Here is a 16,232-nt window from a genome sequence, read left to right on the forward strand (position 1 = left end):
TGACAAGGGAGCTCGCGAGGATGTCGATATCTTCTATACCCAAGTAGCCTTGGAGCGCAGCTGAAGTGCGTATGGTATCCTCTATCTCTCTCCAATTCTGATGAGTGAGCAACAGCAGGAGGACATTATCGATAATACATCGTCTTTCGGATTAGCACCGTTCATTCTAGGTTTCAACGTCCGTACATGTCCGCTTGGTACATGTATTGGATCCACTGAGGACAAAGCGGAACGTTGACTCCGGTTCCTGACGGGAGGGAACGCGGTGGCTGGCGGCTCCATCATCAGGAGTATCGTTTCGCAGAATACTGCGGCTTTAGAAGACCAGTTGGGGTGATGCATGGGTCCTGCGAGATAGCTACCATGATCTATCCATGCAAGCAAAATCCTTCGGCTCGAATTTGGAGGACAGGGGACGGGCCGTTGCTAAATACAGCATGCTGCGGCAGGACTCGGTGATACTATCACGTCTCGATTCATCCAGTGAATTTGCACGTTGTTGTCGGGCTGTGCGTCTAGAACAGCTCGATTGACCTTCTCTTTGGGGGTGTACTTGCGAGAACTCGAATTGTGCATGTGAACGCCTACTCGTCAACCACGATAGCGCCACTCGAACACCGGTCGCAACAAGTTGCTGTGACAGTCAAAGTTGGTGTAGAGACCGAAGAGGAAGGTCACTTCGTCCCATAAGCCATAGAAATCGCGCCATGGGTACTGCATCCGACTGCATGATCGATCAACACCAAAGTCCACGATACCAGTAAGTGTACCTGCATGATGGTTGGGCGACAACAGACCCTACGGCCAAAGGGTAGCCTGTATGTAGAACATGTAAGCTAAGGCAAGCCATCATCCCTCCCTACATGCAGCTAGCTCTACCATGCAGTCAGCCCATGGCGGAGGGGTGTGGGGTCATGGCCCGACGTAAGCGCTGGTTGCGATTGCGTTTTCTTGGCACGGGCGGAAGATTGACGCTCAGGGAAGGTCCTTAACCGTCGCGTGAAGATCGTCGCAGGGTCTGAGATACGAGGAGATCATGGGAGATCATGCTGCTGACGCTACGTACGGAAGTGTCTAGCGTGTTATGGAAGGGATGACAAGTTGACTATCTTGGGATATCTGTGAGTGTGGGATGCTTGTGTTTGAGGCGATAAACTCTAGGTGTGTCGTGGGAATTCACCTCTTCCGGTTCTTGCGAGCTATCGACTCAAACGATTCTTTTGGGTTAGCAAACGCCTAATACACGCTTGATATGAGGTATCATCCGCTTTCACCTGCCGGCCATGTCGGCGAGCTGTTGTCTCCAAGTGCATCAAGTTCTCAGATCACACGCGCCTGCTGCCACAACAGTCATGTGATGATCCGTTCTTGTCCGTAGTGACATGCCACGAGGGCCGATCTTTTGACCTAGACGTTGGGACAGACAGCTGTCACTTGTTGCGACGGGAATATAGCGGGATCTCGAACGGCGATCTTTGCGAGTTGCCCAAGTGGAGATGAAAAACGTAAGAAGGTTTTGCCTAGAGACTTGTTGACACCGGCTGGTGATGTCGTGACAGGAGAATACCGAGACATCGTGAGCGATGCCGGCTTGGTTCGTGCGCCGCGCACGTGCCCGCGGCGGGATCTCGGCACCGGCCAACACCCGGACCTGAGATGGGAGCGGGTCCTGAAGAACCACGCCAAAACACCACGCCACACCCTTTCGCCTTCACAGCTTCGCCAACTACACTTGAAGACGGGTCGTAGGTCACCTTAGTGGGCGGAGTACCTCACGCAACAGGCAGGAGACATTCTGCCATGCTCACATCTGCCGGCGGGGGTCGTGATCGACCCAGCGGCAAGACGCCATTCCACCAGCGCCCGCAGTCGCCTCGAAAGGCTTGGAAGTAAGAAGTGCGCCTTTCCGCTGCACTTTCCTCCAGTCCGCGGGCTTACTGCACTTCTAGATCTCCTGTCGCCGCCAGTCGTGTGCCTGGGCTACGGGAACAAGGGCTGTACGTGACCGGACGAGAAGCTTTCAGGGCGATCATGTCATTCCTCGCTGGCAAGAGCGCTACCTAAAAGATCGCGGTCGCGATTCGCCCGTATCCTTCTCCTGCTGCTGCCTTATCTGAGGTGTGGCTAATGGCCAGGTTAACTATATTGATCTGCATCATGCTAAATCCCAAAGAAGGAGGTGGTTTCAACGCCTACGTGCTTTTAAGCTTAATGCTAGCGGGTCTTGGGTTGTCAGCGGATGGCGCTGCAGCTGCGTCGGATGACAACACTCGAATATTGCATGTTCAATACAGCCGGCCATTCGAGGGTTGTCAAAAAGCATGATGGCACGCTGCGGCGCTGCCGACAGCGCTACGACAGCATAGGCGGTCTCGCCAAGCCCGCCAGATAAAGTCGGACTGCAATATCTGATTGGCTCCTCACCAAATCATGTCTCCCAGCCGCCTGAAACGGGATCGGTGCAGCGACCAGTTGAGAAAGCGACCCTGTTGTGATTGGAGCAAATCCCGTTGGCCATCTCATCTAGCGAGATTGGACATCCATGCAGATATGTAAGGGATGTAAGACTCAAGGTAACGTGTATACAATTGCCATCTAACAATTACTAGAGCCAGGTCTTCTCGTCACGTCATTCATTACACAGTGACGGTGTATGTAAACCTTGTTCGTGGCTCGAAATCATCTGCACATCAGTCTCGCGCAGTATCTCCGACGATTGCCTCGGTACTTTGACATACGGACTACCATACAACCAGTAGCGGCTCGTGCCGTGCCCTTGGGAGTCACCGTCAGGGATGAAAAAGGAACACATCATGTTGGTTCACTCGATCCGGGTTGGCAAGCGTGCCCTGCCCGAGTTGAATTTGCCTCGTGCAACCGTGACCAACAGACAAAGGCGACGGGACACCTTCCATGGACCCCAGGCGATAATCCTGCATGAAACAGCTTCATTTGACAGCCGACCTAGTAATGATCCACTCATCACCTCTACGCCGTTATCAGGATGGCTGCAGATCGATCCGTACCATCCAATCGCGTCCACGCACCGGTTTCTACGTTGAATTTCTACGCGACGTTATTCACATCCCTAAACTAGTAAGCATGCCAATCTATAGTGCATTCTGCCAAGACCTGCGCGTCTGACCTGCTACGCGCAACATCCTCCTCCTTCTCTAAGACTTTCCGCCCGTTCTATTACCGCTACTAAGGTGGGCTGAAAGCAAGTAGTGCCCGGACACACTGTAGCACCTACCCAACTAGGTATCGGAGTGGTTCAAACGCCATCTTAAGCCGTTCTAGCGACTAACACACCTTGTGCTGTGGTTCAGGTACGTCGGCATGCCACGAGACCGCCTTGTCGGTGGCTGCTAGTCCTTATTGGAAGGTGCATTTGCCTCCTGCCATCTCGTCTCAACACCAGATTATCAAGCACCTCTATATAAGAGGTACCGGACGCCCTCTTACAGCATCAGGCCACGAGCACAGCAACACTCAGCCCTCATCAGCAGTCTTCATCGTCTCTCGCTGCAAAGACTTCCATCTTCGATCAATCTGCCAACATGAAGCTCTCACTTCTTCTGGCACTTTTGCCTGTGGCTCTTGCCCTTCCCGCCCCGGTCATTGTTCCCCGTGCTGGCGCTCCTATTCCCGGAAGATGGATCGTCAAGATGAAGAACGAGAACCTTCAGAACCTCATTGACGTCGCCTTGAAGGTTCTCAAGAAGGACCCTGCCCATGTCTACAAGTTCGCTGGATTTGGCGGTTTCTCTGCTGATATGGCCGACGACATTGTCGAGCTGCTCCGCAACCTCCCAGGTGTAAGCTATAAAGCCCCAAGAGCATCATCTTCAGTACTAACATAGCCTAGGTCGACTACATTGAGCAAGATGCTATTGTCAAGGCTAACCTTGGCGAGTCGCACCTCGAGAAGAAGGCGTACACAACTCAGTCTTCTTCCACATGGGGCCTTGCTCGTATCTCCCACCAGCAGCCTGGTACCAGCTCTTACATCTACGACACCACTGCTGGTGCTGGTACTTGCGCCTATGTCATTGACACTGGCATCTACACTGCCCACCCCGAGTTTGAGGGCCGTGCTACCTTCCTCGCCAACTATGCTGGTGATGGTCAGAACTCGGACGGAAACGGTCACGGTACCCACTGCGCTGGTACGATCGGATCCAAGACCTACGGTGTGGCCAAGAAGACCAAGCTTTACGCTGTCAAGGTCCTCGACGCCAGTGGTTCGGTAGGTTGACAATGCGTCTTAAGCTGAACAGGTTGCTAATGATCTACAGGGCTCCAACTCTGGTGTTATTGCCGGTATCAACTTCGTCGCCAACGACGCCAAAACCCGCAGCTGCCCCAACGGTGCCGTTGCCAACATGTCTCTGGGTGGATCTCGCTCCACTGCCGTCAACGCTGCCGCGGCCAACGCAGTCAGCGCTGGTGTCTTCATGGCCGTCGCTGCCGGTAACGATGGTGCCGATGCTCGCAACTCTTCGCCTGCATCCGAGCCTACTGTCTACACCGTCGGTGCCACCGACAGCTCTGACCGCCTCGCTTCTTTCTCCAACTACGGTTCCGTCGTTGACATCCTTGCCCCTGGTGTCTCCATTCTCTCCACCTGGAACAACGGTGGCACTAACTCCATCTCCGGTACTTCCATGGCTACTCCTCACGTTGCTGGTCTCGCCGCCTACATTCTCGGCTTCGAGGGCAAGAAGACCCCTGCCGCACTCTCCAGCCGCCTCACCGCACTGTCGTTGAAGAACAAGATCTCCGGTGTTCCTTCCAGCACCGTCAACAACCTTGCCTTCAACGGCAACCCCAGCGGTTAAGCATTTCTCCTTCTTGGCGGCGCTTTATCAGCATGTTGCATCGAGTCTTTTTTAGTTTCGCATTGATAGAAGTTGAAGATTCCCTTCCTTCTTTTCTTATGAAGTCATGATCGCGGTAGTTGTCTCTTGGTAGTCGATAGCACCAATGGAGATACAATCTATGAAGTTACTCATCCAAAACGCCCCCAGTGCTGTGTCTTCGCACCGATTGCTGATATGTTGCCCCATAATCTCGATGGCTGGTCAACGATGGGAATACGGATGACCATTTAGTTACTACCGTCTTTGAATGCGGAGATCGCCATCACCAAAACGGGCTTTGTGCTACCGTCACTAATGTTCTTGTGGGGGTGGCTTGCGCTAAGCCTCGTCATCATAGTTATATTAGACGCCCATGTGTCACAATGGGTCATTCATTGTTTCGGCAGAAGACTGTTGACTCCGCGGCGTCGTAGGTGGCTTTGAGAGGCGTCACCTTGCGCGTTAGCATAACGGTGCTGCGTCCATATGCCCTGCGTCGTTCTCCCTAGTTAACCGCGTTCATGCAGGGTCTACCAGCACAGGTGTCTACGCAAACAAAGGAAGTATTTTACTCGTACGACCGAGGATCTAGCTTCTGTGTATGTGTATATGGAAGGTATCTCTCGGTGTAACGATCCTTGAGACACCGTATTAACCTACCGAACGATCATTAACCCCAAACATAAGCTTCCAGATCTAAACCCACCGCATCTTTGTCTAACATCTGCAACCTCGGACGACTAACAATAGCTTGAACAAGTACCACGCATTATACACAGCTAGCTGCATGCGGTACCAGAGGCTGAAGCCTTCCCCGCACTGTCAAGGCTATATTGGCACAACGTTGATCAGCATGGTTCATCGGAAGATTCAATCTCGCCCCGCAATTCCAATTTGGAGATATTGCGGTTAAGGCTGCAGCTGCCATCTTCCTTCCGCCAGCCGCCTCTGCGCACGGACCAAGGCGAAGCTCGGAACGCTTCTAGGGTTCGAGCGATGAGGTGCGCCACCAACTCCATCATCCAACTGCCGCTCCGCCTCTCCAATCTGCGCGAAGCATCTGACGCAGCGATGCGACGCGAAAACCATTTAAGCTGTCGACTTATACGCAGGATCAGACGATCGCAGAACAACATTAACGCTTTTGGCCACGTCTGACGCGTTTCTTCGCGTTGTGGGCTTACGGCCGTAAGAAGCTCGCGTCGCGCCCACACGCTTCAGCGTTTCGATAACGCCTGCGCACTCGCACACACGAGAGCAGACTGCGCGGTCGACATCGCCCAACAGGCCAACAAAGTATGTACCAACATACGGTACCCACTGCACCTTGGGGCATTCAGTCGAACAAAGACTGCAAGCGTTGCTAGTAGGCACGCGCGCGCTGTCAACAGCGGACCATGCCGGTAGCTCTCGCACGACGACCGATGCTAGCACCGTACCATAGAGCAAGCGTATGAGACACTGTCATCGACATTCGATGAACGCTACCACTTTCACACGTTCGATCGTCCTCCGTTGGACTCCTCCTTCATATAAATGTTCGGTCCCAAGTCTCGGCCGACTGGGGTACGAGTCTCTCGATGCTGAACATGGCGAGATACACCTCATCGAGCTCGTGCCATGGGCACAGGAAAATACTATGTAGACCAATCACATTCGATCAGTATCCCCGGAATGCATTTGGATGATGGAGCGAAGTCCGAAGCTCTTTGGTGGACGTGGAAATCGACATATAGTTCTCGCGCGATGCTAGTCAATTAATACCCTTATCCTATCCTCAAGCTGGGCCTCAAGGCCTTCGAATCATCGACCAACTACTGGCACTCTGAGTTGACGCTGTGTGTCAACCGAGTTGAGCGCCGCGAAAGATCCTATGCAGTCCAATGCAAGGGTGCTTCCACAGTCAGCTTACTTCGCGTTTCTGGTGTTACACAACACTATCACATGTGCGTTCAACATTTCTGACCACTCCGCAACTTATGGTCTAGTCTGAATCCGTATTTGTCGTCATACCCACTTCGTGGTGGGTCTACCGAGGTCCCCAAGAGTCAGTATCGTACGAACCTTCATCGGTCCATTTCTCTACCCACCTCATACCGCAAAAAAGCTAAACAGGCCTAGAACCTACATCAACGCCAGGTCACCTATCTTGTAGGTTTTAATATTGATGTAGGCTGCAGACCCGTTCAGTTTTTTTCTTGATTGACGTGTACCAGTATACAAAATCTCCAGCCCACGTCATCTTCTACCAAACATCTTAGGATTATTGCACCAGTACACGCCATGGACTCATTCACTGCAGGCGACATCACCCACCAAAATGGTGAGGTCACGCACTACTACGAAGGAGGCTCTGCAGACGGCACTCCCCTAATCTTCATCCACGGCTGGCCCGACATCGCAGAATCATGGAAACACCAACTCACACATTTCGCTGCCTCATCGAAATACCGTGTCATTGCACCTGACATGCGCGGCTACGGCGACTCAACGGCACCCCAGAAGAAAGAGTCTTACCGCCTTGAAGTCCTCGTTCCCGAGCTCGTTGAGTTCGCCTCAAAGCTAGGCATCGAAAAAGCAGTATGGATCGGTCACGACTGGGGCTGCGGCGTCACCAACGCACTTGCCGCACACTATCCTGAACTCTTTATTGCCATGGCCAACCTCTGCGTCCCCTACCGAAGCGTGGAGCTGGGCCTCGAATACCTCAAGAGCACCATCAACCGCGACCTCTACCCCGAAAGCGAGACCGAGTGGGGAAACTGGGAGTACATGCGGTACTACGAGGTGAAACCCGAGCAAAGCGTCAAAGCGTTCGACGGCCACCTGGATGTCATCACCAAGATCCTGTATATGAAAGGCGACGGCAGTAAGTGGGGCCAGCCCTCGCCCACAAGCCGTGTCTTGAGAGACGGAGGTTGGTTCGGTGGTCATCCAGAAAACCTTCCTGATATCCCACTTTCGTACACATCGTTGGATGAGCATCTTTACGAAAGCCTGCTGAAGAGCAAGAAGAAGCATGGGTTCTTTGGTGCGAACGCATACTACTTCAATCACGAGGCGAATGTCGAGTATGCAAAGAGCGAGAAGAATGGCGGGGTGTTGGAGTTCCCCTTCCTGTACATTGATGCAAAGTACGATGCCGTGTGCTCGCCTAGTGTGCAGCCGAAGTTGGCGGAGAGGATGAAGCGGGATGTGAAGAACTTGACCTATGAGACTATTGAGTCGTCGCATTGGGTGCAGTTGGAGAAACCGAAAGAGGTTAATGAGGCGTTGGAGAAATGGCTGGCTACTTTGTGAGGTACCCGAAGGTGGCAAACATACGATAGGCTGTATGGCTTTCACAATAGTCGACCTTGCGCTGGCGTATCCAAAGTCACCAGCCTTGGTGTATTGATAGCTGTAGCTGGTAGGGAATTGGAGCTTGACTCTTAATCAACTCAAAAGATGTTCATTGATGAATGAAACGAATCGCCACAACAGGAAGCACGACCTTCGACTATCTTAATGAGCTGTGCATTGCACGGCGACATACCTTGCGCGACCACGTTCCCGACGGTATGGTTTAGCCAACACAGTCGCGCACCGTCCAGTACTTTTGACTAGAGCCTGCAGAATCTCGCCAGACATCATGCGCAAACCCGCGATCCCGCCAAGGGATGACTGTCAACAAAACCGATGAAGTGTTGGCTCAGACACGCTCTGTCAGTCGTACCAATACTCTCTTTGACAATCGCTGTATGCGCACGCACTCAATGTGTCCTTACACCCCACAACTCGTTGGCAGACCCATCGACATTTCCCAGTGCATCGGCAACCCAAAGTGTATCTATGGTGCTCTTGATAAGAGTGCTTATTCTATACCAGTCGTCGATGTCCCACGACAAGACGCCGAAAGTTAGCGCCCACCGGGTACAACGACAACATCATGTAGGAACCCGCATCATAACAGACCACATAGCACAGCGCTTCTCTAGAGGTAACACGACCTTTGATCGTTCCTTTGTCCAAGTCCATTGGGTCTCAGACAACTTCCTTCCCGTGGTCACGGTCCGTTAGTGCTGGATCTGGACTGGACCCTACCCTCTGGTTATCTGGACGCCATATACCTCGCAAGGTGACTATGTATCATCCGCGGGAAACACCACAGCTCTGCTAGACTTATTGTGTGATCTACGCGACCAGAGCTCTACACGACTGAGCATCCGACCCGTCGAAATAACGCCAGACGAGTAACATCGGAGAACCGTGAAGCGTGCACCCATGCCGTCGACCCATGGACCAGCAGCATGCGCGCTGTCAGATAGCGGTATCTTTTGTGCTCTTGTTGGTGTTGCAAAGTAGCATGCGCTCGCCAGACAGCATGCCCTAACGTGGTCCGTGAGAGGTCGCACTGCCTATGCGTACGCGCGAGCGCTGTTGCTAACTGGTCCTTCAGATTGCGCCATTGGCTCTCGAATGAGCCGGCCGTCGTTGATGCTGGTACGAGTTGTACGGCATTTGTATTTAAGTTTCGGTTCTGCCGCTGATGCAGGTACAATTCAACGTGAAGGATTTGACCCCTCACCTTTTCTTTGAAACCGAATCTCTTATCCATCCCTTCCAGCATATTCGATTCGAACGGCTCAGGAAGATGTATACTCCAGTCCTCTTCGCTCTGATCTCGTTGGTCGCTGCTGCCCCGTTGACCAGAGTCGACGGCGAAGATGGCATCGCTGGCAGATGGATCGTCAAGATGAAGGGCGACGTAGCAACGCAAGCTCACGACGACCTGATGGCATCCATGTCCACCAAACCCGACTACGAATACGCAATGCCTGGATTCCGAGGATTTGCCGGCAGTATCTCTGAGGAAGAACTTATTCGACTTCAGGCTTCTGAGCATGTAAGCTATACGCCCGAATTAACATACCTGAACTAACGTACTCAGGTTGAGTACATCGAACAAAACGCCAAGGTCCATAGCAATGAGATCGTGCAACAGTTGAACTCCACGTGGGGTTTAGCTCGTATCTCTCATGCCGAGCCGTATCAAACGAGTTATCTTTTCGATTCCAGCGCCGGGGAGGGTACATGCGCGTATGTTACCAACCGTATTCGCGTCTGTGTGAACTTCGCTCACAAAGCGACCGCAGATACGTCATTGACACAGGCATCGAGATTGAACATCCGGAGTTCGGGGGGCGTATGTATGAATCGTTTGGCTTAACATGTACGCGCTAACGAATTGAAAGGTGCTCTCTTCTTAGCCGACTTCAGCGGTGAGGACACCATGATCGACGCCATGGGCCACGGAACTCACGTGGCTGGTACAATCGGCTCGATGACTTGGGGCGTGGCAAAGAAGACAACACTGCTCGCTATCCGTGTACTGGACTCGTACGGTTCTGGTACAACCGAGGGCGTACTTGCGGGTATGGAGTATGTTATTACCGATGCAGCAAAACGTAGTGAGGCTGGAGAATGTCCCAACGGTTTCGTGGCCAACATGAGTCTTGGAGGGCGTAAGATGCAGGCTCTGAATGATGCTGTGAGTAGCCCATTCCGTCTTTTATCAGACATTCAGCTCACAACGATCTAGGCCGCCGCCATCGTTGCAGCGGGAATCTTCCTTGCTGTCGCAGCGGGCAATGAGGGACGCGACGCTAAATACTCGTCTCCGGCATCTGAACCTAGTGTCTGCACCGTAGGTGCTACAGCCATTAACGATACGCTCATCGAATGGTCTAACTATGGACCTATTGTCGACATTTTGGCGCCCGGCGTTGAGATCACCAGCACTTGGATCGGCAAATCGATCGATACAATTTCTGGAACTGTAAGTACACTCCCAGATAAGTGTCGGTGTGACGCGCGCTGACTATCCGCCCTCACGTTCAGAGCATGGCAACCCCTCATATCGTTGGTTTAGCCGCGTACTTCATGGGTCAAGGATGGCCAGTGGAAGGGTTGTGCGAAAGCATGGCTGGCGTCGCAACAAAGGGCGCGATCGATGAAAGTACTCTCCATGATAGCACACCGAATCTTCTAGCTTTCAACATGGCCGAAGCATCCCAGCAGTACGGAAGACGTACAAAGCGGGTCGCGTAGAATCGTCGAAGTGCATCATCGGCTGGAAATGTCTGGTATGAGGATCCGGTACTATAGTTTTGACAAAGGGGAGACCCTGGGAAGCAATGTTGAAACGTTGATAAGATTGACCTTATTCATTAGCGCATGCTCATGGATCGTGCGGATCGAGCCGTGCGCGATAGCACCGGTCATTGAGGCGGGAAGATGCATGAAGCTGACCTGCCGTGCCGTCTCATGTCAAGTATGTCAGCCTCATCGGTGGTCAGATCCCACCTATGGCGATCCAGATTCGCCAGTGAAAGCCTCCGATCTCAACGGCTGTCGCAACTGATGCGCCATGCATGGAGCCCTAGATCTTAAACTCAAAGCGGTGATGTCGCCCAAGCCTGCCACGCCGATCGTCAATGCACTAGTCAGCTGAATCAGCGCGCCCGGCCACTCACGAGGCGTGACATCATAAAATGCGGGGTAGAGACTTGCGATAACAGGCTAGCTTGTCTGCGAGCCCGACACTTTGCAGAACCTCCAAGCCTTCCAAGAGCACTGCCCTCACCTGAGCTCTTCTCTATCTCGCTCCATATCTGGCCCATTGGCATCCTCGGACCTCAAATACGCATCATCTTTACTGGGGAGAAAGGACCATTCTAGAAGTCATGGCGTCATACTTCGACCTCCAGCCGCAGAAGGCGCCGCCAGCTACGAATATAGATCAGATGCCTCAGGACCAGCGCAAGCAACTCGGTCGCATGAACAGTTTGATGTCCCCAGCAGTCACACAAATATTGGAAGGTTTAGGCGACGACGAATCGGACAGTGATAGCAGCGAAGAAAAAGACCCATCCGAAGAAGAAGATCAACGTGCCGCTCAACAACACACTAAGCCAGCACTCGACCCCCAGAAATTGCGCCAAGACAAGCAAAAGCACGTCGCTGCCCAGGCGCCTCGCCCTTCATCTTTATCACCCAGCAGGAGTTCCCTGAAGACGACCAGCAAAAGCCCTGGCCACACCAAGCCGTCTTCGGCGCATGGCAGCGGAGATAAGTCCGCAAAATCCAGACAAAAACAGCCGCACATGGCGCGATTCCATTCCCTACGCAGCATGCTTTTCCAACAGAGGATTCAAGACCAGATGAAGACTGCCACGCAAGAAGATTGCCAGCAGGAGCAAAATGCGGCAGACAAATGGCGGTCTCAACATGCCGAACGCCAGATGCATCACCCGGGAACACCCGATCAAGACGCTTCAGGAAAAGGTGGAATTGGAAGTAGGATTCGGATGACAGTAAGACGGATGACGACCAAGGACGCAGGGAGCATGGAGAAGATTAGGGAGGATGGTGCGCCAGTCGAGTTCAATGATCGCGCATCAACAGCTTCCTCCGATAACGAGAAGGATCAACGAGAAGCATCGACGACTCGCTATGAAAGTGACAACGAGAGCATCGATCATTCCGATGTGGATGAACTAGTACGATGGGTTAGCCGACGAGATCCCCCTAGTGACGGTGAGCGACGAAAGGGTGGCGACGTGGTGGAAGCCAAAGAAGACAGCGGCCATGAGAGCCTAGGGCCATCAGACGTAGAAGATCTTGTTCGGTTTGCCAGCAGGAAATCTGACGCCAAAGAGACCGCCGTGCTCAACGACGCACATTCAGGATACAGCGACGCATCAACCGAATCCGACAGCGAACTCAGAGAAGTATCCTCAGACGAGGAAGAAGACGCAGACGACCTCGTACGCTGGATATCGCACCGCGACGGACCCAAAGCAGGCCCCGTACGCCGCAACCTCCAACGACCCGAACTAGATTCCGACGTAGGCGAGCACTACGACTCCGACGTCCCCGAACTAGGCCGCTGGTTCAAGCGCCACGACGGCACAAGCGGAGAATCTGCGGCCTCCACACCAGTCAAAGAAACCTTTGACGAAATCGACTACGAAGAAGAACAGCGAGGCCGCCCCCGAAGCCGCGAGTCCATCGAGCCCATCAAAGAAAAACGCCACATCACCGACGACGACGTTGACGAGCTCGTCCGCTGGGTCAGCAGAAAAGACTCCAAACAGCAAGACTCCCCCGGACCCGTTTCTGAAAACCCAATCGACCGTCTGAAGCGCGAGGAGGAAGAGAAACAGGCGCAAATCGGCATGAGTGTTGATGACGGCAGTCTCTCACACGCCGATCTGCAAGAAGTCGTAGAGCACGCAAGGAAAACGAGTGCTGATATGGTTAGCCCGCCGCCTGCATCCCCGTTTGCGGTTGAGACGGGCGACTTGCGGGTGCTGAGGGATGAGAAGACCAAGGCGACGCCTCTGGAGCGCGACTCCCAGCGTGATTTAGATGGGAAGAGGGAGAATCTTGATGAGAAGAAAGAGGAGCTGGGTATGAGTCTTGATGATGAGAGTTTGAGTCATAACGACGTGGCGGAGTTGATTGAGCATGTTAGGAAGATTTAAGAGAGTGTGTTCATGGGCTGCAATCAGCGCGAAGGGATCTAGGAACCAGTATTTATGTTACGAAGGATGCGCGGAAGAGCGGAAGCTACGGATGTCGATGTGGGTATGTGGGCCAACCACGGGTATCTGGGAGGATCTATTTCTGTTAGTCTGGGGTTTAGCACGTCGTTTTATACCAATTGAAGATTCTATTTAAAACAAATCGCATCTCTGAATTCAATGTTGAACGTGCAAAAGAATATGGTATTCATACAACATCAAACGAAAAAGAAAAAGAAGAATCTATGTCGCAAATGCAACTCCCAAACCCCTTCAAATGCAAGACGACCACACCAACCCTCAACCCCAATCGCTCAATCCAACTTCAACGCCTCCACCCCCTCAAACTGCAACCTCCTAAACATCCCCCTGATAACCCCACACTTCCTCTCCCTCTCATCATCCCTGCCCCTCATCTCCGTGCGCATCTTACCATACATATTCTGGCCATCGCCCCTCTGCCCGCCCTCCTTAATATTCGTAAAGAACATGCGCCTGCCCGTACTATCCAACGGCTCCCACTTAGCAATCTTAACATTCTCCCTCGGAATAACCTCGTGTTCGCGGTTCGGATCAAGAAACTTGACGAAACTGATAAAGTAATCCGAAATCTCATTCTGGCGACGCACCATGACTTGCCCAACGGTGCCGGCGTGCTTGGTGCCGTAGCCGTTCTCTATGTCGGGGCCCCACATTACGTCCCATTGGTATTGGTAGGTAGGTACGGAGGGCGGGTTGTGAAGGGACATGGCGTTGGAGGCGAGGTAGGTAGGGCAGATGTAGCGGATGTCGCCTTGGGCTTTGGCAACAGCGTCCCACCACGCGCCGCTGTCGGGCCAGTGGCGGTCGTTGGGGTAGGTTGTTACGAGGGTGGAGAGGTCTTCGTCGGTGAGGAGCGGGTAGTGGTCTTTGAGGTAGGACTTGAATTCGCCTTCGTTGTCGGTTGTTTTCTTGACTTGGTCGGAGCCTTCGTTCGAGGTGAAGCCGATGATGGTGGGGACCTTGGCGTAGCGGTCTGCCATTATGGCTGCCGGGGCGGGCGCGGTGAACATCCCGCCGGCGGGCTCGGTGGTGGGCGCCCACATCCAGCGTGGGGGTGTGTCGCGGCCGGGGAAGTTCATCGGGTAGTTCTCGTAGTAGAGGTCGCCTGTCGCTGCGTTGCGCACGCATGCGATGTCTGTGCAGTTCAGTCCGTCTGCGACCTCGTTGTAGAACTTCTCGGCTTGGTCGGGGGTGAAGAATGTCGGGCTCGCGGGGGACTGGGCGATGGCGCCGTGGAAGAGCTGCTTGCGACCTACGCCCGGGACAGGGTGGTAGTTGTCGCCTTCGTTGGCCGTCAATTGCAGCATTACGGACGCGCCGCCAGCGCTCGTGCCCATGATGACAACGTGGTCGGGGTTGCCTCCGAAGTACCTGATATACTTCTGGACCCACTCCAGCGCTGCTCTCTGGTCACGAAGCGCGTTGTTGTAGTCGCCGTCCTTTGCGATCTCTTTGCCAGAGAGGAAGCCGTAGATGCCGTTGCGGTAGTACATGGTGACTACAACAATGCCCTTGTCGAGTTTGCCGTCCACGCCCTTTTCACGTCGCGCCTTTTCTACCATCTCGCCTCCATTGCTGCGTCCTGGGAGATGGAAGCCACCACCGGGGATGTTGACCAGCACTGGTAGGTCGTCACCTGCCTCCGCGTCAATCGGCGTGAAGACGTTCAAGCTCAGACAATCCTCGGTGGAACGAGTCTTGATACCCAGAACGTCCGGTCCTGAGATATCTTCCCTGTTTCGCTGGGTTGGATCAATCTTCTGGATTCTTGGGCACATGCCCAATGATCCATCCCACACCAAAGGCTTCTCGCCTCGACCAACGCCATATGTCCTGTTCACCGGTTGTGGTCCGCGAAACCTGTTCTGGCCTCCTGCATCTGCGGCATACGGTATGTTCCAATAGAACCTGACTTTGTCCGACACATTTGGCTTGATGGCTAGGTAGTCCAGCTCGACGATGTAGGGGTCTTCGGTGTTCTTGAGCGGCGCGGAGAAGGTGGAGGTAGGTTTTGAGCTGAGAGGTGGTAGCCATTCCGAGCTGGGACGTAGGTCGGGCGAGTAGAGGAAGGCGAATGTGAAGGCGAGGACAACGGCAGCCGTGAGAGCGAGTATAACGCGCCTGTCGAAGATGAGGCTCGAATTGAGCGGGCGGATTGCCATGGTGGGCATGTATTGAAGGTTGTAAAAGAATGTAAAGTCGCGTGCGAAGCGCTGAAAGATTACTGTGATGCCGTTGGAGTATGCATCTGCGTCTCGTACATGAAACTCAGGAAAGGAATTACTGCTCACGGAGACAATGAAAGTGTCCTTCGGCGCTGTCGCAAGCCTTCCAAGCATCCATGGCTGCGAGTTTCCCTGTCTAGCCCGACGGGAGGACCGAAGAGGCTAAGGGGGCGGCAATCGGCACCATCCGCTTGGCGCTGACGCGTATCGCATTTTGTGGGAATGCCATGGCGACGCATCGCCATACAACCACGGTCGCGCAAAAAGCTGGAGATGGTGGGAGAAAGCTTGGGAGAGCTACACGGCTGAGGTACGAGGTTTAAGTTTTCGACAGGGTCCAGAGCGCCTTCCCTCGGCTGGGGCGTATAGAGGTCAGCAACTAGCGTGCGATGCACCTGGCTCCAGTAAGACGCCTGCACCACGTCTCCTATGAGCCACATCTCCAGCCACTTCCAATTGATTGAGCACACGACTTCAGTATCGACCAGACGTCTCTTCGACCGAGGATCGCACTCACCGGGGCCGCATTCCTGGCT

At 53.5% G+C, this 16,232-nt stretch overlaps 5 protein-coding genes across 5 annotated transcripts; 4 read left to right on the forward strand and 1 right to left on the reverse strand.

The window, feature by feature from the left end:
* Positions 1-3,560: 3,560 nt before the first annotated feature.
* Positions 3,561-4,841, forward strand: J4E92_009130 (uncharacterized protein; the record flags this gene model as incomplete). Its single annotated transcript, XM_051500479.1, has 3 exons — positions 3,561-3,818; positions 3,869-4,249; positions 4,299-4,841. The coding sequence occupies 3 exons, from the start codon at positions 3,561-3,563 to the stop codon at positions 4,839-4,841; spliced, it is 1,182 nt and encodes a 393-aa protein (XP_051349305.1).
* A 2,304-nt stretch (positions 4,842-7,145) lies between these two features.
* Positions 7,146-8,162, forward strand: J4E92_009131 (uncharacterized protein; the record flags this gene model as incomplete). The annotated part of the gene is made up of 1 exon (XM_051500480.1): positions 7,146-8,162. One exon carries the CDS (start codon positions 7,146-7,148, stop codon positions 8,160-8,162), a length of 1,017 nt encoding a protein of 338 aa, XP_051349306.1.
* Positions 8,163-9,390: 1,228 nt separating this feature from the next.
* On the forward strand, positions 9,391-11,233 carry J4E92_009132 (uncharacterized protein; the record flags this gene model as incomplete). The annotated part of the gene is made up of 6 exons (XM_051500481.1): positions 9,391-9,747; positions 9,793-9,941; positions 9,998-10,047; positions 10,097-10,392; positions 10,444-10,680; positions 11,177-11,233. The coding sequence occupies 6 exons, from the start codon at positions 9,391-9,393 to the stop codon at positions 11,231-11,233; spliced, it is 1,146 nt and encodes a 381-aa protein (XP_051349307.1).
* Positions 11,234-11,587: 354 nt separating this feature from the next.
* On the forward strand, positions 11,588-13,390 carry J4E92_009133 (uncharacterized protein; the record flags this gene model as incomplete). The annotated part of the gene is made up of 1 exon (XM_051500482.1): positions 11,588-13,390. The coding sequence occupies one exon, from the start codon at positions 11,588-11,590 to the stop codon at positions 13,388-13,390; it is 1,803 nt and encodes a 600-aa protein (XP_051349308.1).
* A 353-nt stretch (positions 13,391-13,743) lies between these two features.
* On the reverse strand, positions 13,744-15,633 carry J4E92_009134 (uncharacterized protein; the record flags this gene model as incomplete). The annotated part of the gene is made up of 1 exon (XM_051500483.1): positions 13,744-15,633. One exon carries the CDS (start codon positions 15,631-15,633, stop codon positions 13,744-13,746), a length of 1,890 nt encoding a protein of 629 aa, XP_051349309.1.
* Positions 15,634-16,232: the final 599 nt, after the last annotated feature.

This window comes from Alternaria infectoria (assembly GCF_024043175.1).
Source record: "Alternaria infectoria strain BMP 0036 chromosome Unknown scaffold_21, whole genome shotgun sequence".
Classification (NCBI taxonomy): domain Eukaryota; kingdom Fungi; phylum Ascomycota; class Dothideomycetes; order Pleosporales; family Pleosporaceae; genus Alternaria; species Alternaria infectoria.